Source organism: Staurois parvus, unplaced genomic scaffold (assembly GCF_062004578.1).
Source record: "Staurois parvus isolate SC_StPar_1 unplaced genomic scaffold, SC_StPar_1.0 ptg000170l, whole genome shotgun sequence".
Classification (NCBI taxonomy): domain Eukaryota; kingdom Metazoa; phylum Chordata; class Amphibia; order Anura; family Ranidae; genus Staurois; species Staurois parvus.
In genome coordinates this window covers 6,688,314-6,712,332 of record NW_028317966.1, presented here as the reverse complement: position 1 = coordinate 6,712,332, position 24,019 = coordinate 6,688,314, and the positions used below count along the sequence as shown (strand labels likewise).

The 24,019-nt window shown below is 40.7% G+C and overlaps 1 protein-coding gene across 2 annotated transcripts in view; it reads right to left on the bottom strand.

Annotated features, from left to right (window-relative positions):
• The window catches only part of LOC149462736 (uncharacterized), a 37,554-nt gene extending 24,457 nt beyond the window's left edge, over positions 1-13,097 (bottom strand). The window contains exons 1-3 of one of the 2 annotated variants that reach the window (XM_089676518.1): positions 12,909-13,090; positions 12,317-12,370; positions 9,287-9,468 (exon numbers count right to left, since the gene is read on the bottom strand). In XM_089676518.1, the coding sequence (XP_089532644.1) occupies positions 9,349-9,468; positions 12,317-12,370; positions 12,909-13,001 (267 nt within the window). In that variant the 5' untranslated portion in view covers positions 13,002-13,090 and the 3' untranslated portion in view covers positions 9,287-9,348. Of the gene's footprint in view, positions 1-9,286; positions 9,469-12,316; positions 12,371-12,908 lie in introns of those variants that run through there. The other variant, XM_089676516.1, reaches the window with a different exon arrangement.
• Positions 13,098-24,019: the final 10,922 nt, after the last annotated feature.

Here is a 24,019-nt window from a genome sequence, read left to right as displayed (position 1 = left end):
CGAAGCAATGTGGAGCAGTCTCTCTCTGTGTGGGTAATGTGGAACAGTTTTTCTTTGGGCTGGGCAATGTGGAGCAGTCTCTCTCTCTGTGGGGCAATGTGGAACAGTCTCTCTGTGTGGGGCAATGTGGAGCAGTCTCTCTGTGTGGAGCAGCCTCTCTCTCTCCTGCCCTTACTATGCTGAAAGTGTTTTTTTGCCTTCAGATCTACTTTAAATCACATTGCTAACTGCATATGTGACCTGTTCGTAGCTGAAATACTGAACTTGGCACTTAAAATTGTAATGTTGTGACTTTTTGAAATGCCAGTAACAACTTGGCTATGTCAGTAAACTTTGAGTGTTGTGTCAGTAAATTTAACTTTGGTAGATTGGCAACACTTGTCCAATGGGTTTAGTTAATGATGTAATCTAACAGCATTTGTTGTAGTTAATTGGAGATCCAGTTTTATACCCCCATCATTTGGGTTACATACTCCCCTGTTAAGAACCCCTGCACAAGAGCATCTTAAATGAAAGGGAAGATGCTACCTTTTCCTAACAAAGCACAGATAGCACAGATTTTTTTCATGGTTTGTTAAAATATTCAGAAGCCAAAGAACAAACCATATAGATCAGTGTACCTCCTCTATCACTCTGTGTATAGGTAAACACATTACCTTTTTCTAGTGTCAGTATTATTAAAAATGTGATGATGAGTTGAGATGAGTAAGACCTGTACTCAGCTGGTACATACAATTACTCCGCTGGTGATCATTGTTTAAAGCACATGAAACTCCCTTTGTTGCAAAATTATTCTGTTTAGTGACTTTTTATGGACATTTTTGTTTCCTGATATAACAAGTCACACCAGAGATGTTGCTAAACATTTACATGTTATAGTTCTGTTCCTTAATGCCACATAATACTAAGGGTGTTCATTTCATTTCTGGTGTATGAATTTAAGATAATAGCAGGAGGTTGGTGAATGTCAGACATGTAAGCATGTTTGAACGAAAGTTTAGCCCATGGCAAATGCACTATATTGTCAAAAGTATTGGGACCCCTGCCTTTACATGCACATGAACATTAATGGCATCCCAGTCTTAGTCTGTAGAGTTCAATACTGAGTTGTCCCACCCTTTTCATCTATAACAGCTTCAACTCTTCTAGGAAGGCTGTCCACAAGGTTTAGGATTGTGTCTATGGAAATGTTTGACCATTCTTCCAGTAGCACATTTGTGAGGTCAGGCACTGATGTCAGACGAGAAGGCCTGGCTCGCAGTCTCCGCTCTAATTCATCCCCAATGTTTTGAGGTCAAGACTGCAGGCCAGTCAAGTTCCTCCACCCCAAACTCACTCATCCATGTCTTCATGGATTTGCCTTGTGCATTGGTGTGCACTCATGTTAGGATAGAAAGGGGCCATCCCCTTTCCCTTCCCACAAAGTTGAGAGCATGAAATTGTCCAAAATGTTTTGATAGGCTGACACCTTAAGAGTTCCCTTCACTGAAACTAAGGGGCCAAGCTGAACCCCTGAAAAACAACCCCACACCATAATCCCCCCTCCATAAAACTTTACACTTGGCACAATGCAGTGTGGAAAGTATCATTCTCATGGCAACCGCCAAGCCCAGATATGTCCATCGGATTGCCAGACAGGGAATCGTGACTCGTCACTCCAAAGAACACATCTCCACAGCTCTAGAGTCCAGTGATGGCGTGCTTTACACCACTGGATCTGACACTTTTCATTGAACTTGGTGATGTAAGGCTTGGATGCAGCTGCTCAGCCATGGAAACCCATTCCATGAAGCTCTCCATGCACTGTTGTCCCCAGACCTGTGAAATGGCTTTCTCTCCTATCCTTGGAGGGATGACAGTACGGGCTGGATGGCTTCTGATTGGTCACCTCTGTGACAGGGCTGCCCAATCAAAAAGCCATCTAGCCGTACTGTCATCTCTGCACTAAGAGGAGAGAAGACCGTAGGGTTTTCTAATCCCCAGCTTTTCCTTCTGTGACAGCATGGGATTGGTGCAGGGAGGTTTCCCGCACAAGTCCAGTGTGAACTCAGGCTATGACAATTAGAAAAAGTTAGCAGTCGACTAGAGCAAACTGCAAAAATGAACAATATTTTGAATCCAATGCAGAGTAATAAAATAACATCAATTGTGGATGCAAATAATTTCTTTATTATGATCAGTATGATCCTCTGACTTTTTGGATACATTTCTGTCCTTTCTGTCCTTTATAGGTAAAGTTGATCCAGGGAATATCCGATTGCCTCTCGGGGGATCAGGAAGGAATTTTTTCCCCCTGCAGGAGCAAACTGGATCATGTTTTGCTGGGTTTTGAAATACGGGCTTGACAGCCTGTACAGTCATCCCTGCCAGGAGAGGAGAGAAAGCCATCGGGATTTCAAGTAAAGCCTAAAAGGTTTTTGATAGGCGAAGGACCTCGATGTCACAATATGGAGGCACCATCCCCTAATACATAAACAATGCAGCAAAATGTATTCCCAGTGTACCCCAAGTGGAAACACTGGAAAATGGGGATTTAAAAAAAATATATCAATAAAAGTACAATTGTTTTCATACATTAAAATATACACTAAAAACCATATCCATCATTTATGACCAATTCGAAAAAACATATACAGGCTTTAAATCATGGTGGATTGACATGCTTCTCCCAGAACTTCCTCAGGATCCACTTTTCTTTCTTCATTGTAGGATATGGTAGCCTAGTATCAGATCTGTAACAGATAAAGAGACAACCTTTAAATAAAGATGCTGTAGATGGTGATGTGAAATATGAAATTGAACCATCAATTACATAATACAGGAATCACTTATATCTCCAGGTTTTGTTACTTTTTTAAATTTGATTGGGTCAAGCTGGCCCATAGAAGCTATTTCCATTACTAAGAAATGTGGCTGCTGTCAGTGCTGTATAAATTGTATGTAGCAACAGCTACATATAGTATAAAGCACTATGTTCAGACAGCAGTATGGGGACTTCCCGTCCTGTTCCCCAAACAACTGCTCAGCCATTCACAGGAAGCCTTGTGTTTTATGAATAAATACAATGCTTCCTCTGATTGGCTGAGGTGGAGATTGTGATGTCATCCACCTCTTCACCTCAACCAGTCAGAGAAAGCATTTTGTTTATTGATAAAATGCAAGGCTTTCTGTGTATGGCTAAGCAGTTGTTCAGGAACAGGACAAGAAGTGCCCGTACTGCTGCTGGAACACAATACTGTGTAGCTGATAAATATACTGATAGTGCCGCTCTCCTATATAAATTATCTGTAATAATTTGTGTTTTAATTTATAATCAATTAATAAACAGATAAATTAATAAAAAATAAAAAAATTAGAATAGAATATAAACTATAAAATATATAGTCTTATATATGGTGCAGGAATTGATCATCTATTGCCTATAACACCACATAAAACATAAAAATAATAGGTGTATTATATTTTGTTCGTCACTTTATAAAGATAATCAATTGGAATATTTTAGGCTTTCACCATAGTAGCTCACAAGTATATATATATAAGTTTCATTACTGTGTAGCTGATGATACATAAAGTGTATACAGCACTGACAACAGCCACACATTTCTTAGTAACGGAAAGGTTTGTTGGTGCCAGCTTGATATCTATCCTACCTCTCAGTTTCATAGCCCCTATATATGTGCCCCAGCAGCCTACTCCCCACCCCTAACTGTGCCGGCCATAAGATTTGCAGCTGGGTAGGGCAGGAAGGGGCTGGAACACATGTATAGAGACCATGAAATCCAGAGGTAGGACAGTATCCAAGTAGAAGATTACAAGGGCAAATCTAAATGCTGGAAAGCACGATAATGTCTGTTAGTTTTTTAACTATATTTTTTATTTAAGATTTATATGTGCATCTGTTAACAAATCACAGCACTCAGCACTACCTCCTTTTGATGATATTATTCTAGATTTCCACATTTTCCCATGAAGAAGTACGAAATGCAGAACGCAAATTGCATAGAGAAAATACAGCCACTGTATTCAGCCACGTTTTAACATCCAAGTTTTTTTCTTCTCATACCACAACATTTTCTTAATTAATGTTTGCAATTTTTATAGTGTTTTTGGTATCATTGGTTTATGGATATCTGTAAGTATCCGGATTGTCAACTGATCCTCCTGATTATTAATATGAGGAACATAAAATGTGTAAATCCAGGCAAATGTGAAAAAAAAAACCTTAAAGTGGAACTTAACTGTATCTGAGCACTACAAACTGAAAATGTTATTTAATTGATTTTTAATATTCAAAGAAAATTCACCTATCCATCCATGTCTGCATGCTCTATTTTGTTGAGAAATCACTTTGAAAAACACCCTCTAGCATTTTTGGCCATGGCCATCTTAAGCAAGGGCAGATGAATTATGTAGCATTTACTTCCTGGAATCAATCTGCCCTTAGCTCAGGTATGCAGGCAGGAGGGTATGCATAACTGAGAAAGCCCCTCCTCCAGATGAAAAAAATAAATACCTGTGAAGACTCCTGGGATGTATGACACCATTTTGGCTCAGGCCAGAATCCAAGAAACAACTGAAAAAATGTAAAAAAGAAAAAAAGGTTAAAACAAGTAAATAGAATATGCCTTAGTATCTGTTTACTAATGATAGCTGGATAAGGGTTAAATGGTTAATGGTGATTGAACAAGTTTAGTTTTGCTTTAATCCAGTTATGTATTTATTAGGGAAACAAATATAGAATACAGATTCTAATATAAATCTATGTATAGTCCCTACTACAACAGCTCACAAACTGGTGATAAATAGTACATCCAGTTATAATAATATATCCAGTTATCCAGCAGTTAAAGTGCTATTAAACCCAAACTATGAAAAACTTTCATCACATGCTATATAACAGTATGCATACAATGGGGAAAATAAATATTTGATTCCCTGCAGATTTTGTAAGTTTTCCCACTAACAAAGAAATTAAGGGTCCATCATTTTTTATCATAGATGTATTTTAAATGATAGAGACAGAATATCAACCAAAAATCCAGAAAAAAACATATTATACAAATGTTATAAATTGATTTGCAGTTTAGTGAGTAAAATAAGTATTTGATCACCAAACAAAACATGACTTAGTATTTGATGGACAAACCCTTGTTGGCAAGCACAGAGGTAAGGCGTTTCTTGTAGTTGGTTAGCAGGTTTGCACACGTCTCAGGAGGGATTTTGGCCCACTCTTCTTTACAGATCTTCTCTAAATCCTTAGGGTTTCTGGGCTGTCACTTGGCAAATCAAAGTTTCAGCTTCCTCCATAAATATTTTATAGGATTAAGGTCTGTAGACTGACTAGGCCACTCCATGACTCCATTAATGTGCTCCTTCTTGAGCCACTCCTTTGTTGCCCTGGCAGTATGTTTTGCGTCATTGTCATGCTGGCAGACCTGGCTGAGGGTAGATGGTTCTCATCCAAGATTTTACAATACATGGCCCCGTCCATTGGCCCCTCAATGTGGCAAAGTCAGACTGTACCTTTAGCAGAGAAGCAGCCCCAAAGCATAATGTTTCCATCTCCGTGCTTGACTGTAGGGATGGTGTTCTTAGGGTCATAGTCAGCATTTTTCTTCTTTCAAACACAAGTCGAGTTAATGCCAAAGAGCTCAATTTTGGCCTACCTTGACCACAGCACTTTCTCCCAATCTTTCTCTAAATCATTTAGATGTTCAGTGGCAAACTTCAGATGGGTCTGTACATGTGCCTTCTTGAGGAGGGGGACCCTGCGGGCACTGCAGCATTTCAATCCATGGAGGCATAATGTGTTACCAATGGTATGTTTTGTAACTGTGGTCACAACTGCCTTGAGATCATTCACAAGCTCCTTCTGTGTAGTTCTGGGCTGATCCCTCACTTCTCTCATGATCATCCTTACCCCATGAGACGAAATCTTGCAAGGAGCTCCAGACCAAGGGCAATTGATGGTTATTTTGTATTTATTCCATTTGCGTATAATCACTCCAACAGTTGTCTCCTTCTCACCAAGCTTCTTGCTTATAGTTTGTAGCCTATTTCAACCTTGTGTAGATCTACATTCTTGTCCCTGATGTCCTTTGGCAGCTCCTTGGTCTTGCCCATGGTGGTGAGGTTTAAATGGAAGAAAGAGATTATGTGGACAAGTTTCTTTTCTACAAATCAAGAGTTGTTGTTAGGAGCATCTTCTTAAATTGACAGGACTAATCTGTGTACCACATAAGCACATAGCCAGTCTGTGGGAGGCAGAATTATTGTTGGTTGATAGGGGATCAAATACTTATTTTACTCACTGAACTGCAACTCAATTTATAACATTTGTATTGTGTTTTTTTTCAGAATTTTTGGCTGATATTCTGTCTCTATCATTTAAAATACACCTATGCTAAAAATTATACCCTTCTTTTGTTTGTAAGTGGGCAAACTTACAAAATCTGCAGGGGGGATCAAATCATTTTTTTCCCAACTGTACTCACAAAGCCACTAAAGCATTTATTTTGTGTAGAGTGAAATATATCCTGCCTTCAGCTATCCCTTCCATCTTCAGCCCACTCCCTCCCTCCTCCTCTATGTCCTCCTGTTGCTAAATACTATGGGGGTGGGATATAGTATGCTGATTTATTACAATCCTAAAGAAACTCACAAAAAGCTTAATTTTAATATACTGAATATCAGTATTAAATAAATAAAATATAATTGCTAATACCTGAAAGGTAAAAAAGAGCCTTGAGTGCAGATGCCATCTGAACAAAATGAAAGCTAGTGAAAGTCATCTTTGACTCCGCCCACACCATATAAATCCACAAAAAAATAACCCCATTTGATATTCAATAAAGATTGATAGGGAGCTAGAAAACCGTTTTTTGATATTTATCAATTCATTTGAATTGCTTTTCTGAAACTTATTTTTTTTTTAGTCCGGGCTGTACAGGCACAGAATCATACTGTAGTGAGCATACAGTAGATTAGCAGAGTAATAGAAGCCCCTCCCAAGGATCTGTCCCTGCAGATGCCAAAGAGCGGGGAAGATCACTTGACTACACAACAGTGCTGCAGGAATAAGGTAGTGAGAGAATTAAAACAAAAACAAAATACAGCGGCATGATATATATGATTTATGTGAATGAATGATGGCAGTTATCACTTCTCTGTTTAGTATCACTTTAATTGTGATTTGTAATTGTGATCAAAGTTCTTTCAATTAATAAAATACTAGTAGTTTGGACTTCTAGATTCCATATTATGTTGGAGGCTAGTAGCATTAAACTAGAAATAAAAACAGCCCTGGCATTTCAAGCTGCCACTCCCTATGTGTGTTCATGTTAATGAATTTTGGGAACAGCCTGGGCTGCTGATAGAGGGGTACAGGCAGCCCCCCGTACCAGGTCCCCATGCTGAGCTGATTGGGCCTGCTGCCTGAGGGTGCCTCAAGGTCCTTCATCTTCCTATCCTGTGGCCCTCCCTCTCCCTGCTACACATCCCTCTCTGACTCCAAGTCCCAGAATCCCTTGTGTTCAGCAGGGTGGGATGTCCAGGTGGAGCTCTCAGTGCAGGAAGTTTGTAGCTGTGAACCGTGGTCAGAAACATGGGGCAGCATGAAAACCATTACAGAAGAGGCCCGGCGGGCACATCCCTTCTGGGTCATTTTTTATCTCAAATAATAGAGAATGGAACAGCCTAGATATGACCAGTCGGGTGCTGTGTGACAAGGGGATGCTGGGGGTGCAGACAAAGGTGTAATGGGGTGTCAAATGAGGAGTGGTGGGGGAAACATTGGGCTGCAATGGGGTACAGAATGTAGGGTAATGGGGGTGCAGTGGGTACAGAGTGTGAGGTAGTGGGGGTGCAGAGTGAGGTTTAGTGAGGGATGAGAGAATAGTGGGGGATGTAGGTGGTGCAGTGATGTAGTGGGGGGGGGGGGGGGGTGTGGAATTTGGGGTAGTGGGGGATGAAAGGGTGCAGAATGTAGGGTAGTGAGGGATCCAGTGATTTCAGAATGTAGGGTGCTGGGGGATAGAGGGGTTGCAGAATGTGGGGTGTAATGGGGTACAGAGAGAGTAGAGGGGGATGCAAGGTAGCGCAGAGTGAGGTGTAATGGGGGTACAGAGAGAGTTGTAGAGAATGCAGATTGTGCAGGGTGAGGTGTAATGGGGGATGCAGAGGGTGCAGAATGTGGGATAGGATAGTGGAATATGCAGGAATTGCAGAATGTGGGGTATGAGAGGATGCAGGCGGAACACAATGTTGGAGTATTAGGGATAAATGGGGTAAAAAGTGAGGTGTAATAGGGGATGCAGAGGGTGCAGAGTGTGGGGCAGTGGGGGGTGCATGTGAAGACACTGGGAAGAGGAGCCTATCAGGCAAGCTATAAAGGGCCCCATGATTTGTAATGGTAGCCCCAGGAACACCAATAAGAGACTGGTGCCACTTTTTAGTCAGCAGACTTTTGGAGTGAATATCTCAATCTAAGCATTCCAAATGTCATATACAGTTGGTCAGTTTATTCTTTCCATCACATCAGCCCTTATACACCTCCTTGTTGGTGGTGCTGTGTTGTGTCAGATCTGTCCCTGTGTGTGATCGCTCAGTTCAGCTGCCACAGAGTTTTATCTCCCCCCATTGCCTGAGGAATTCCAGCCTGGAATCTGTCAGAGTGTGGATCCATCATCCTCCACTCACTGCAACTGTCACCCTGCCACTGCCAGACACAGATACAGTCCATCCGTGACATTGATTTTGTCTTTAATATCGGTGCTGGCGGCATCTTATGGCACTTATTTTTGCAAATTAAAAGACATTTTTTTATGGGGGGGGGGGGTGCAAGTAGCTGGCCTTGCCTAGGGTGCAAAAAAGTCTAGCACCAGCACTGACTATGATGTAAGGATGGGGGACTGTGATGTGAAGATGGGGGACTGTGATGTGAAGATGGGGGACTGTGATGTGAAGATGGGGGGACTGTGATGTGAAGATGGGGACTGTGATGTGAAGATGGGGGACTGTGATGCAAAGGGGGGCACTGTATTGTAAGGGGGCTTTGTTGCAGAAGATTGCTCTGTAATATAAATGAGGAGACTGTGATGTAAAAGATTTCAGTGTGATGTAAATTGGGGGACTGTGATGTGAAGGAGGGGTTGAGAAAAACACAAACATTGGATTCAGACCTCTACTGGAAGACCATTTTGTTGACCGGACCTCCGAGAATTTTTCTTCAATACCCCTGATATAGGGTAACATTGTCAAGGTCAATAAATAATTTCTAAAAGCGTTTTTTGTTTTTGCCAAGTTTATTGAATATAGAGATTTACACAGAACATCGAGAGACAACATTCAATGTTTAATCATTCTTGCGCTTGGTATTGCTTCATTTGAGTCTTTCATGTTGATTTTATTTTTTACATCCTTTTTGTTGGGACTGACATGGCTCAGGAGGGCAAGGAGGGCAAGGATCTGTGCAAACAAAAAGTTATAATATGAGTACATGTATTAAACAGTTGTTTTCTTAACTGACCGTATAAAATATACAGTATACACTTTCTGCATTGTAGATTAGCAGAGAAACCTGATATTCAGTAGTCACTCTTGTCTTACATGAACAATTATATACTGTAGGTGGTACATTTTTTCCCTGTTGTTCTCTGAGCAATCCTGTCAGCATTTACACCATAAATTAGTTCGGAATCCCGAAATATACTTTTATTACAGTTAACCTTTCACCATAACCAGTCTAGGTATACTTTGTCGTTGATCCTCAAGCCCTGAATCACAGAACCATGATTTTCATACACTGAACTGATGGCCAACAACCCTGAAACAGCTGTATGCAATTAGGAGTAAATGGCCCTATAATATTAAATTCCAACTTCAGGCAACTAAAAAAATATCCTTTGCAGTATGGCAGTGCCTGCAGCACAAGCATTAATTGCTTGTCTAGGTCCGAACAATCAAAGAACATTTACCTACCTGCTCCTTCACTTCTCTCTGCTGCTAGACATGTGCAGTGACTTCTCCCCCATGCTCTAGTGGCCCAGGGCTATGATGTCATCAAGATCAATGCAGGCTCCATAGCCCTGCATTGGATGTATTAATACCAAAGGACAGTCCACTGCTGGAGCCTGTGGAATCAGGGAGGTAAAGTGTTCCTTCTCTCCCCTAGACTAAACAAGCAATTAGCTCTTGTAGTGCGGGCGCAGCTCCACTACAAGGGATCATTTTACATTTTCCAGGAGTATAAGTGTAATAAACCAGTGGTTCTGGATGTAGAGCTGTACCAGGGCCAATACCCATAAGTTTTAGTCCTAATTAAAAATGGATTGTAAAAAAATGACATCTGTAGTAAACACATACAATACAAGGTCATATATGACTAGAGTATGTTTGAAGAATATTCCTGATATGTGCCTGCTGTACCAGGTACTTGTATGAAAAAGTATCCTGTTCTCTTTGTATTGCTTCCTTTGTGTGAAATCCCTGGTGTTCCTGCCAATCCCTCTGCTTTCCTATTAAACACTGACTACACTAGGCATGAGAGTACAGCATGGTCAGTTTTCTGGCTGTGCTTGGAGCTAATCCAATGATCAGGCTTGTGATGACATGCCTCCTCTGCACAACTGTTCACTGGGAAGATCAGTGTGCTGCTGTTTCTCCTCTCCTAGCTCTCTGAGCTCCTTATGTAGCTGGGAACAGATGGTATATGATCACTTATAAAAAAGGGGAAGTGCAATAGAGCAGCGGCTCTCCCGGGTCAATCCCTCCTCATTGGCTGAGACACATCACTAGGAGCCATTGGCTCCCACTGCTGTCATTCACAGCCAGTGCTGTGCTGAACGGGGAGAGCTGTGCTCTGTGTGTCCTATGGACACACAGATGTGTTGCAAGATCGACCACACACGAGTCCCCCCAGAGCAAGCTGCTCGGTCTGGGAGCACATGTGCATGCTCAGTCTTGAGTCAAGTATGCGGGGGGAGATGCATAGGCGGGGGACCTGAGAAAAGGAGGATCGGGGTTGCTCTCTGCAAAATCATGGCACAGAGCAGGTAAGTATACAGTAACATGTTTGTTATTTAAAAGGAAAAAAAAGAGCTGAACATTTAGTATCACTTTAAGATTTTTTGCTAATTACTGTACATGTTGATACTGTTGGCCCAAAGTGAACCTGCAATAACAGAAATATAGAGGAAACCAAAGCTGACTTGTTTTTGACCTCTGGAAGGTTTTACCCCCTGCATGACCAGGTCATTTTTTTACTGTGCTACTTTATCTGGCATTTGTTCAGTCATGCAGCACTGTACTAAAATGAAATTTATATCTTTTTTTACACAAATAGAGCTTTCTTTTGGTGATATTTGGTCATCACTGGGTTTTTCATTTTTTTCTATATAAATTAAAAAATCCCGAAAATTTTGAATTTAAAAAAAATTTGTAGTCCATATTTTTTAACTTTCTTTTTCTTTTTTCTTTTTTTCATAATGTCATCAGAGTAGTTTAGTGTCACCATAGTGACACTGTACTACTCTGGGGGGTGATCAAGGATTTTTTGTTAACACTCTGGGTTTGCCTATAACAGTGATGATCAATGTTAAAAGCAATAGTAAACTGTCATGAATGGCTTTCCATTGATAACAGCTGCCACTGCTGACGTGTTTTGAAAAGGTGCATGATGACCTGGAGCAGTCAGGCCAATCCTGGCTTCACTACATAGTTAGCCACTAATCTAGAGCCAAAGCACAGGCAGAAATGATTGAACTCTTGTACTGGATAATTGTCCAGGTCTGTGACTCCATGTACTAAGGCCAAAATCGTAATACCATTTTTTCCATTTTTGTTTTCTTAAGAAGATTCTCCTTCACTTCCTGATCTGTAAACTCAACAGTCAGTGAAAGGAGATCTTTCCAATGTGAAGGAAATCCACTTCTGGACAGATGGCATGGGAACAAATGTCCCCAATAAAAAATGTCCCCGTATTCCTGTTTTGGGAGCAATTCAAAATTTTGGATCTACCCTCACTTTTAATCCTGGGGACATTGTGGACATTGGTGATCTCTCTAATGAAGACACAGAGATTTTAACCCCTAAGCACTCTATCCAAATCTAAAAAAGTTTTACTTTTAGAAATACCAATACCAAAAAGTAAGCCTTGGCTGCTCCCATATATAAATTGCCCTAAACGCAGTGAAAATGATTTACTACTGTTGTGTACTACATAATTCTTTCCCCAAAAAAACCCATAATGGCATATATGCCAGCTGAATACATATACATTACATTTGTAAATGATTTTTGATGTTTACAGACTCACCAGGCTTAGGGCACTTGGGTTTTTGGTCCTGACATTGCGGCACTGGTTTGCATGCTGCAAAAGGAAAAGTAGGGACATTATTTATGATGCCACATGTGGTTTAGCCATTAGATCATTACTGGTAATGATAATATATAAAGGTTTAAAGAACAATTCGAAAAGAAAACACCAAAGCCAAATTTGAGAATAGTGTCTAGTAGCAAATATTTCTATATCTTTGATCTTTGATAGTTGCTCAGACTTACAGCAGCATATTTGCAAGGCATGGGACAGCACTAAAAAATTATAGGAGAAAATAATACACTTGCTGGTGATGATTGATTAAAATGTATTCTTACATAATATACCTGAACTTGTGAAAGCAAAATTTCTATGAAACAAGCATGTTATTTAGGTTGTTAGATATGTTTTTCTTCATGAATCCTTAATACGTTATACAATCCTTTGAGTTAAGTTATTCTTTTTTACTGGTGACATAAGACTTATGGATGTAAATGAACACATCAATGTTATAGACACTAAAACAGGGTAAGACCATTTAGTCAATTTTTTCACTATCTGAAAGGTTTTATAAGCATAAAATGCTACTTACGGTCCTGGCACGTCTGATCATGATGTCCATGGTGCTCTTGATGTCCATGGTGTCCATGTTGCCCGTGGTGTTCATGGTGTTCCTGATGTCCATGGTGTCCACCTTTAGTTGAAGACATGTTGTTGGTTGGTGTTAGCAAGTAAGCTCAAAATTACCTCAAAGGAATAGTAAGTTATGTTTTGACTGTGTTGAACCTGTTGCTTTTATACCCAAGTTGTTTCCTGATTGTAACGGAGGTGTTGAAAACCTTGAAAACCAGTTTGATTTTTTCCAAACCCAACATTCATTTTATTCAGGAATCTTTAGAACAAAAATTTTTTATAATGTTCCATAAAGGAAGAGGTGTTGCCTTCTTAGTGTGTCATTTAGTTGCCAATTACACCCAAATCTTACATTAGTTGTGGATGACTCACTTTTTGAACTTTAGATCAAGAATTCCATAGCCGATAAAATGACTGAATTATTACATAGTCCCAGAATTCCACATTTTTGTTGCTCTAACTGTAAAGTACCCTCTACACAGTTTCAGATTAAGCCTTCTTTCCTCCAACCTCAAATTGTGACTGCATGCCCTTGTCAGGGACCTAAGGTTAACCACTTACCCTCCTGAGGATTTACCCCCCTTCCTGAACAGGCCATTTTTTGTGTTAAGGCACTGCGTTACTTTAACTGACAATTGAGCAGTCATACAACGCTGCACCCAAATTAAATTTACGTCCTTTTTTTCTCACAAATTGAGCTTTCTTTCTGTGGTATTTGATTGCCTGTGCGTTTTTATTGTTTGCGCTATAAAAAAAAGACCGACAATTTTGAGAAAAAAAAATATATTTTGGACTTTTTGCTATTAAACATATCCAGTAAAAAAATTTTAAAAATCTAATTTTGTCATAAATGAATGCAAAATGAATTCTGCGACGTGCCTTTGCTAAAGAAAAATCCAAATACGTGTAAATGATTTGGTTTACATGAAAGTTATAGCGTTTACAAATGGTGGTATAGATACTGGGATTTTTTTTTTCTACTAGTAATGACAGGGATCAGTGACTTTTAGCGGGATTGTAGGACTGAGGCGGACATTTTGACACGGGGGGGGGGGAACTGAGTTGGTGTCACTGACATCCCCAGTGACACCAATACAGTGATCAGTGGAAAAAAAAAAAAGCACTGACACAGTACTAATGGCACTGGGCAGAAAGTGGTTAATGTGAGGGGCGATCAAAGGGATAACTATGTGTAGGGAGTGTTTTACTGGGGGGGGGGTGTGCTTCACTGTAAGCACACTGCTCTGGATGGCTGTGCTGTGCCTGAGCCGACATGGAGGAAGACTGTTTGTAAACAAAACAGTCTTCCTCCCGTCGAAGATGCTTGGTATTCATCGGGCTCCGGCGGATAATTACCATCCAGGACCTGGTGATTGACAGCCGCAGCTGCGAATGGCGGTGCTGGTAGGGCACCTACCCAGTAATGCAAAATCATGTGTATATATATGTGATTTTGCGCATATCTGCTATAGGGGAAGCAGTTAAAGTAGAAGTGCCGGAATTAAAAAAAAATAAAACATACATACTTACTTACCTACTGTAGCATCAATCTAATGCCTCAGCTGTCCCCCGCCAGTCTCTAACCTCAAAAACTAGGCGATCTTGTGACCGCTGATCACTCAGCTCTCGGATTTGCTCTGAGAACAGAGTGGTGACTGTCAGTTACTGTTCTGTGTTTTGCCCCTCCAGTACTCACAGAAGCCCCAGGCAGTAGAGAGGGTGGGAGCGGATGGCTCAGGCTCTCCCTCTAGACTGGCTTTGTGATGTCAGTCATCAGCGGACTTTATCCCAATGTCGGCTGATTCTGGGTCACAGAGGAGCAAAACTAAATGCACTCCTGAGCACGTGAAAGCATGGCCAAAAGAGTATTGGCAATGCTGCTTTTCTTTAAGATTACATAGTATGTTGCCACCTTTCCAGTCACCATTGATTAATTTGTAGATAGATCCTCTTAAGTGCCTCTTCTCTAAGGTAAATAAGTATAATTTACTTATATGTTCCTCATACCTGAGGTCCTCCAGTTCCCCTTAATAATTGTGTTGTTGTTCATCCACGATGAAGCCAAACCAAAGGGTTAAAAGTTTCAATGTATCCCTTGAATAAATTCCTTTTTTTTAATGCATGACAATATTCTGCTAGCTTTGTTAGCTGCGACCTGATATTGCATGTTATTGCTAAGTCTGGTGTCTACAAGGACCGCCAGATATATTTCTATTACTTATTCCCCCAGTGTAAAGCTGGCCATAGATGGTTTGAATCTTGACAGGTTCAGCAGGGGCCGACCAAGATTTGAACCATCTATGGGCAGGCTGATTGTGTTCTCTGGCCAGGGACAGTGCCCCCTTCCCACACCCCACTGTCAGGAGAACATAATAGCTCCATGGGATGGATTCCCCCATTAACACTGACTTTGTTGATGGGGGAATCGAGCAGGGAAGAAAATTGCATTGTCTATGGGCTGCCTAACACCTCCTACTGAGTATTTGCTTGCAAGTTGTAGCACCCAAATTGAAAAGTTTGTATTTTTTCAACACTAAATGTGATCTCCCAAGTAGTCGCTCTTTCTCATATTTCATCAAGGTCTTACTGTACTGTTGCTACCTCCTGTCCCTAAATTATTACCTTATACAATTTGGTATCCTTAGCAGATACCAACATTGAGCTCTTTGCTCCTGCCTCAAGGCCATTTATAAACAAGGTGACCAGCACTTGCTCCAAGACAGAACCCTGAGACACATCACTCAAAACCACTCTGAGTCTGAATCATTTTCTACTACTCTCTGTACCAGGTCTTGAAGACAGCTTTCTACCTATGGTGTCCTTTTATGAAACTGAGATCAGTGGGGATCCTAAAGATTGTTGCTGATCTCAGATTATTAGTGGTTTAGGAAACAGAGATGATCAGTGGAGAACATGTTCTCTGCTCATCATCATCTCTGCACACAGAGAATCTGTCACTGACAGAAACAGAAACGGCCAGTGTATGAAGGAGCGATATAAGCCCTCCAGATCCTCCAGCCCAGAGGTGGAGAATGGGGGAGAGAAGGGAGAATCGCTGGAGTTCTGAGGAGGAAGGAGGAAGATTATTGACTTCCTTCATCCTCAATCAGAGCCCCCAAGACAGTGGAAGGTGTGTGCGCGCATGTATGGGTGTGTGCGTGTATGTATGTATGTGTGTGTATGTATACATGTGTGTGTGTGTTTGTATGTGTATGTACTGTATGTGTGTATGCAGTGTAGTGTGGTAATGAGCGGTCTCCTCTGAGAGAGCCGCAAATGAAGCAAGTTAGTAAACTGTGTGTAATCTCAGATTACAGTAACAGGAGCCATTTTCTAGCATTCAAAGCGTTTGGAGATCACTTCACTCCTCATAAGGAGAAGCGATCCACACCGCTTCATGAACAGGCATTCAGAGGAGAACTGTCTCGTCTGAGAATGCCAGAGAACTGAGCAGTGGTCATTAACCGTCGCATGATAAAAGGACACCTATGTACATAGAATTACCTCCAGTCCAGTAGACCTTCGTTTGTAAATTAGGCCTTTATAGGGTACAGTATCAAATGCTTTTGCCTTTTTGTATTTTCCAGATAAATTAAATCTACAGTTGTGCTCAAAAGTTTGCATACCCTGGCAGAAATTGTGAAATTTTGGCATTGATATTGAAAATATGACTGATCATGCCAAAAACTCTTTTATTTAAGGATAGTGGTTATATGAAGCCATTTATTATCACAGTAGCTTGTCTGCTTTTTAAATCGTAATAACAGAAATCACCAAAATGACCCTGATCAAATGTTTACATACCTCGGAATGTTTGGCCTTGCTACAGATTCACAAGGTGACACACACGGTTTAAAATGGAAATTAAAAGTTAATTTTCCACATCTGTGGCTTTTTAAATTGCAGTTAGTGTCAGTGTATAAATAGTAAATAAGTTTAACTCTCGCATGGATGCATTGAGCAGGCTAAGTACTGAGCCATGGGGAGCAGAAAAGAACTGTCAAAGGACCTAAGTAACAAGGCAATAGAACTTTAGAAATATGGAACGGATATAAAAAGATATCCAAAGCCTTGAATATGCCAGTCAATGCTGTGGAAGTGGTAAATTCAGGGATCTCTTGTTACCAAGCCAAGTTCAGGTAGACCAAAAAAGATTGCAGCCAACTACCAGAAGAATTGTTTGGGATACAAAGAACAACCCATAAGTAACCTCAAGAGAAATAAAGGCTGCTCTGGAAAAGGACGGTGTGAGTGTTTCAAGGAGCACAATGTGATGATACTCGAACAAAAAGGAGCTGCATGGTCGAGGTACCAGAAAGAAGCCATTATTGCACCAATGACACAAAAATGCCTGGTTACACTATTCCCGACAACACCTTGTTGCGCCTCACAGCTTCTGGCACAATGTAATCTAGAGTGACGAGATCAAAATAGAGCTTTATGGTCACTACCATAAGCACTATGTTTGGAAAGGGGTCAACAAGGCCTATAGCGACAAGAATATCATCCCCACTAAGAAGTATGGTGGTGGGTCACTGTTTTTTTGGGGGTGAGCATTAAAGGCACGAATGTTATCAGAAAATACTGGCAAACAACTTGCATTTTTCTGCATTAAAGCTCCATGTACACTGCAGATGATAAACTCATGTTTAGGAGCTTTTCTGCTGTTTTTTCAGCAGCCCCTGAACTCTCCCTAATGTTTTCCTATGTGACCATGTACACTATGTCGTTTACAGTCGTTTACAGGCAGTTGAGTTTACAGTAGTTTTTTTGAACGCACCAAACTTGCATTCAGGAGTAGATTTTATCAGCGTTTCAAATGCCAAATGCTTGTAAACGTAGCTAACCGCGTTTATAAGCGTTTGCGTTTGGCAATTTTTTTTAACTCTTCCATTTTAGATGCTGTCCAGAGCCTTTTTTCATCATGAAAAATGTATGAAAGCGATTTCCCGGTACTCCAATGGACCTGGTACACCATACTTTGATGTTTTGCATGAAAGAAAATATATTAGACACAATCATTTCTGCACAGAAATGAGCTGGAACACATCCAAACACCACAAAAAAAGACAGTTAATCTCAACAAATACTGCTCTCTCTGCTTCTGCTCTCTCTCTTTCTGTCAAAATGTCTGAAATAGTACATTTTTTACTGTTTTTTAGTGTATTCTGGGCATTTTGGAAGGTCTCCTGAGGTTATCTTTACAAAACACTTCTAAACGCAAACGCTCATAAAAGCGCATAAACGCTGTATGCAAACACGGCTAAACAGACGGTTTTTAACCTATGTTTTCCAGCAGTCAGTTTCCATCGTTCAGAAGTGTTTTCCAAACGTCTCGTGTACATGGAGCCTAAATCTGCATATGGGCACTCGTGGACTTTCTAGCTTGACAATGATCCTAAGCACAAGGCCAAACTGACCCTCCACTGGTTACAGCAGAATAAAGGGAAGGCTCTGGAGTGACCATCACACTCTCCTGACCTTAAAATCATCACACCACTCTGGGGTGATCTCAAACATGCAGTTCATACAAGGTGACCAAAGACTTTGCATGACCCGGAGGCATTTTGCCAAGACAAATGGGCAACTGTACCTCCTGCAAGAATTCGGGACCTCATAGACAACTATTACAAAAGACTGCCCGCTGTCATTGATGCTAAAGGGGGCAATAATATGAATGTGAATCTCATTAGAAATACAAGAAATGTGTTTTGTCTGCTCACTCATGTTTTCTTTAAAAATGGTATATACCAATTCTGTTATGTGGTGAACAAGCTGCTCCTGCATACCAGTTCTCCAAGGATATGCAAACTTTTGAGCACAATTGTAGTTCCTCATCTCCAAGTTACTGCACACTTCCTTATAGAATGACAACAGGTTTAGTCTGACAAGAGCCATCTTTTAAATCCTTGTTGGTTGTTACTTGTAATACTATTTTCTCTGACAAATACTTCACCTAAGCATTTCCTCAAACACCCTAAATACTATTGATGTTAGGCTGACTGGTCTGTAGCTTCCTGGTATAAATCCCTTTTTAAAACATTGTACCATTTTTTGTTCTACGTTAATCAGTCAATACTAGTCCATCATTAAAAAACTTTTAAGAAAAAAAATCAGGATTAAGGACTTGGGCTAGGCTCCTTGAGGACTCTAGGCTAGGCTCCTTGAGGACTCACATTTGTAAGCCATGTGTAAGTTCTGGGGATGTGTTTTATATTTAGCATTCAATCTGTTTTACCCCTCGATTTCTGACAACCACAAGGTTACTTCCCTTATATTGGTATCAGCTGTACTATATCAACCATTAAAACCTATCTTTTTCATGTGTATAAATGGAAGATAAACAATGTATTTAACATGTTAGTCTTATCCCTGTCATTTGTGACCAAATGCTCATATACATCCTTCATGAGACCTGCAGTACGTGCTCTTTTTTAACTTTTTACTATTATATTTTTGTAGAGTTTTTTCAGATTTTTCTAGTTTTCTGTAGCAACACATTTCTGATCAATTTTAGCTGCCCTATTTGCTGTCTTACATTTCTTATTACATTAATTGCCATCACTAACCCTTTAACTGCCACTGACGTATGTAGTACATTTGTGACAGCATCAGGTTTTACACACAGTCCTGGCAGTTGCAGTTGCCTTAAGTATGTGTAACTCTGACAAGCCGACTGTTGGCTGTCAGATGGAAGTGACCCGGAGGGTGTGCAACCTCTGGATCTCTTCCACATACCTGGTAACTGCTGCCCCCTCCATGCACGCACCTGTTTCCTGGGCTTTACGTACCCATTGGCAGACCCGGTACACACATGTAAATGCATGCATTGGGGGGAGCCTACACATGAAAACATCAACGGCGCTACACATTTTACATATTGCCATTCATGCCAGCATGAGAGAAATAATTCTAGATCCATTATGCACGGTTAACTCTTAATGATGACCTGTAGGGGATTTTAAATATTGCCATGGAAAATATAGGGTACCAAATTTTTTGCCATTGCATAGGCACACGCAATTGTAAGGCTTGACATGTTGGGTATCTAATTATTTGGCATAATCTCATCTTCACTAATATTGTGCAACATAAAAAATTGAAACTACCACTATTTTATTCTCCAAGACAGGGGTAGGCAACCTTTTGAGCACAGTGTACTGAAAAATGTTTTCAAAGAAATTGAGACTGCCACCTACATAAAACTGTCAACTTCTCACTTTCAATCATGAAAAGGAATCTTTAACCACTTCAGCTCTGGAAGGTTTTCCCTCCTTCCTGACGAAGCCATTTTTTGCTATTTTGCACTGTGCTGTTTCAACTGGTAATTGCATGATCATGCAACACTGTACCCAAACAAATTGTATGTCCTTTTTTTCACACAAATAGAATTTTATTTTGTTGGTATTTTATCACCACTGGGGTTTTTTGTGTGATATAAATGAAAAAAGACCAAAAATTTAGAAAACCCCCCCCGATATATTCTACTTTTGTTTATAAAAAATATTAAATAAACTCAAGGTTAGTCATACATTTAGGGGAAAGTGTGTTCTGCTACATGTCTTTGGTAAAATAAAATCCCAATAAGTGTATATTAATTGGTTTATGTGAAAGTTATAGCGTCTACAAACTATTGTATTATACTGGAATTCATGCAGCTCTTATGTTTCGACTGCCTATCAGATTTCTTGAGGTGCTAAAATGCCAGGACAGTACAAAATCCCCAAAATGACCCCTTTTTGGAAAGTAGACACCCCAAGGAATTTGCTGAGAGGCATGTTGAGTCCGTGGAAGATTTTATTTTTTTGCCACAAATTTTGGAAAATTACTTTTTTTTTTTTAACACAAAGTTGTCACTTAAGTTATATATGGCTCATGCATGCCATGGGAATTTGTGGATATTTTTTTTTCTTTTAAATTTTATAATTAAACATTTTTTTTACACTGTTCCTTTTTTTTTGGATCACTTTTATTGTTATTGCAGGGAATATAAATATGTGACAGGTACTTTTCTTCTGAGAAAGTATATTAGACTATCAGACTCTAGATCTCTCCTTTGCCCTTAAAGCATCTGATCACATCAAGATCGGTGTGATCAAATGCTTTCCCAATTTTAAAATGGAAATTATGAAATGCACAAAGCTTCTGCTTTCTTAGACCATAGAGGTGATTGGAGCCATTCTGGTTTCTGATCAGCTCCATGGTCAGCCGGTGAAACTGCCAGCTGCATTCTCAAATTCCCCTGTGGGACGGGAGAGCCCAGGAAAGCCATGGAAGGCGGCGAGGGGATGTCCCTTCCTGTTGCTTATAAAAGCGATCCAGCAGCTAATTAGCCACTATGACTGCTTTTACTTGAAAGCTGAAAAATCGATACCAGGATCCGTATAAACACTATACTATAGTAATGTCGGTGACCAGCTACCTATAGCGTAATTGCAGTGATGTGTGGGCAATCTAACGCTAGCTGACCCTGGCTAGGAGGGGCTATAACTGACCTTGACACTATCTGATGTCGCTAGTGGCCGTAATACAGTGATTAGTAAAAAAAAATTCTCTATACTGACACTGTACTAATGGCACTGACTGGGTGACTGGGTGACTGGGTGATCAAATGGTTAATAGGGGTGATCAAAGGGCTAAATGTGCTAATCTAATGTGTGTGTGTAAAATGTAGTGCTTTTACTCACAGTGCAGTGTTCTCTCTTCTCTCCCTGGACCAACGGGGAAGGGGGGGGGGGGTTGGGGCGGTGGAGGGCGTATGCAAGCACACTCACACCTGGAAAGAGAAAGCAACATAAAAATATTCTCAATACAGTATTTTTTTTTTTTTTATTAAACATATTATTATTATTTTTTAAATAATTTCATAAGAGTAGTTCAATGTTACCATAGTATTTTTTTTCCACTTTGCATTGCAGGAGCAATAAAGATTATTGTCCTGCAATGCAATTCTTGCTTTGCACTGTCATGAATGGATTAAGTTCATGACAGAAGGGGGACAGTGATATGAGGGGGGACGCTAAACTAAGGGGGGAAGCACCTGATCTAAGGAGGCACTGCAATCTAAGAAGTACCCTTGATCTTAGATCTTAGTGGGGATGCTGATCTAAGAAGGAACCCTTGATACAGAGGTTGATTTCTTATCTTAGGGGGGACCCCAATCTAATGAGGCACTCTAATTTAAGGAGGACCCCTGATCTAATGTAAGAGGGACTCTAATCTAGAGGTGGGGGATTTCTTTTCCAAGGGAGGACTCTGATTTAAGTGGGGGCTGTGATCTATGGGTGGGGAATTTGATCTGGCAGAGCATTTCTCATCTAAGGGAGGCATTCTGATCTAAAGGAGACACCTGATCGTAGGTGGGGATGCTGATATAAGGAGGGGGCGTACTTTGATCTAGAGATGGGGGATTTTTCATCTTAGGGGGAATTTTTTTATTTAAGGGGGGACTCTGATCTAAATGGGAACTCTAATTTAATTGGGAACTCCTGAACTAATGGGGGATACTGGTCTAAAGGGGGGCTCCTATATATCAAGGGTGTTGGTGTCAGGACGGCTCCAATAACACATGTTGGGGGGGGCCATAGAAATCAATGGAAGGATATAAACATTTGTCTGCACATTGATAGACCCAGAATGAGAATCTGGGGGGGGGGGGGTAGGGAGCCTGACCTATAGCCGGCACAATGATGGTGAGACCTTCCTCCCACAACACAGGAAAGGATGATATGGAAGGATCATTATTACCAGAAACCGGGGATGAGGGATGGGTGGGGATCCCCCGTGATAACACACATGTGCTGACATAGGTGGAACCCCACTGATCTCTTATCACATGACCAGTTTGTGCATAGAAACTGCTAGTGGGTGTACAGTGCATTAAATGGGGAGGGTCTGCTCGAACGACTGGCCAATTACAGACTGCTCCTGCAACAAGGTCCCACCCAGTCAATACTTCTAATAAATCACACCTGCAGCAAGGTACCGCCCTCTCGTGTCTGTTTAACCTATCACAGCCCACAGCAAAGCCCTCACCATGTGTGTCTGTCAGTGCCGGGACATATGGGATGTAGTCATAGAGGTAGGCAGCTGCAAATTAACTGCTAAGGGGAGGGGGAATCACCAGATCAGGTCTTCCCTCTAATGTAAGGATATCAACTCTGCCCTGTAAGAACTTTAAAGGGATGGTGACATAACTGGTCCCCCTACCTTTTCCATGCTCTTTGCATTTTCTTTTGGCTTTTGTTGATGGTCTCCACTAACTGGTATTCCTCAAACATTGTGATGGTGGGCATGGGCTTTGCTGCATGCTGGTACGAGGTCTTGGTCCTCAGGATTGCCCACCAGGTGGTGATCAAGCAGGGATCTGGAAGCAGATGTAGCAAGTGGGGATCAAGCAGAAGCGTAGTTGGTAAACAAGATAAAGGTCCATAACAAGTAATATCTGAATAGAATCAGCTGAATGCAAAGTTCTTGAACCATCCAAGGGTCGATAATAGTAGTAGCAAAGATAAGGACAGCAGGAGCTATGCAAGGAACAAATAATGGCTGGAGAGCACACAATAATATGGAAAACAGGAAGTGCAAAAATATGTCTTAAATCAGGAAATTCATGGGAGGAGCAAAGAGGTCAAGGTTCACCAGAAACAAGATACAAGGCAAGATTGTCCAAGGGATCAGGCAGGGAGCTGTCCAGCATCTCAGGTGGTACAGCGATAAGAGCTATAACGAGACACCGCAGACGTTTTAGGTTTGGATCTGGACTCTAACATAATATCTCTCAAGGTTCTCAATACTCCCCCTGAAAAATAATTAATATAAAGGCCTCAAGACTCAAAATAAACTCAGCATGCTTCGCCTCTAAAACAGGAGGCTTTGTCAGGGGTGAAAATAATAGCCATTGAATACTTACCTTTTTATTGCTAGTGATAAAGACATTATATCTGCTCTAATGGGACTCCATGCTCCCCTTGTTGGTATCAAGCCACTTCATTTTGTATATTTATGAGATAAAAAGGGAACAAATTATTTTTTAAACTTTTTTGGTGAATGGTAATTCCAACATTGGGT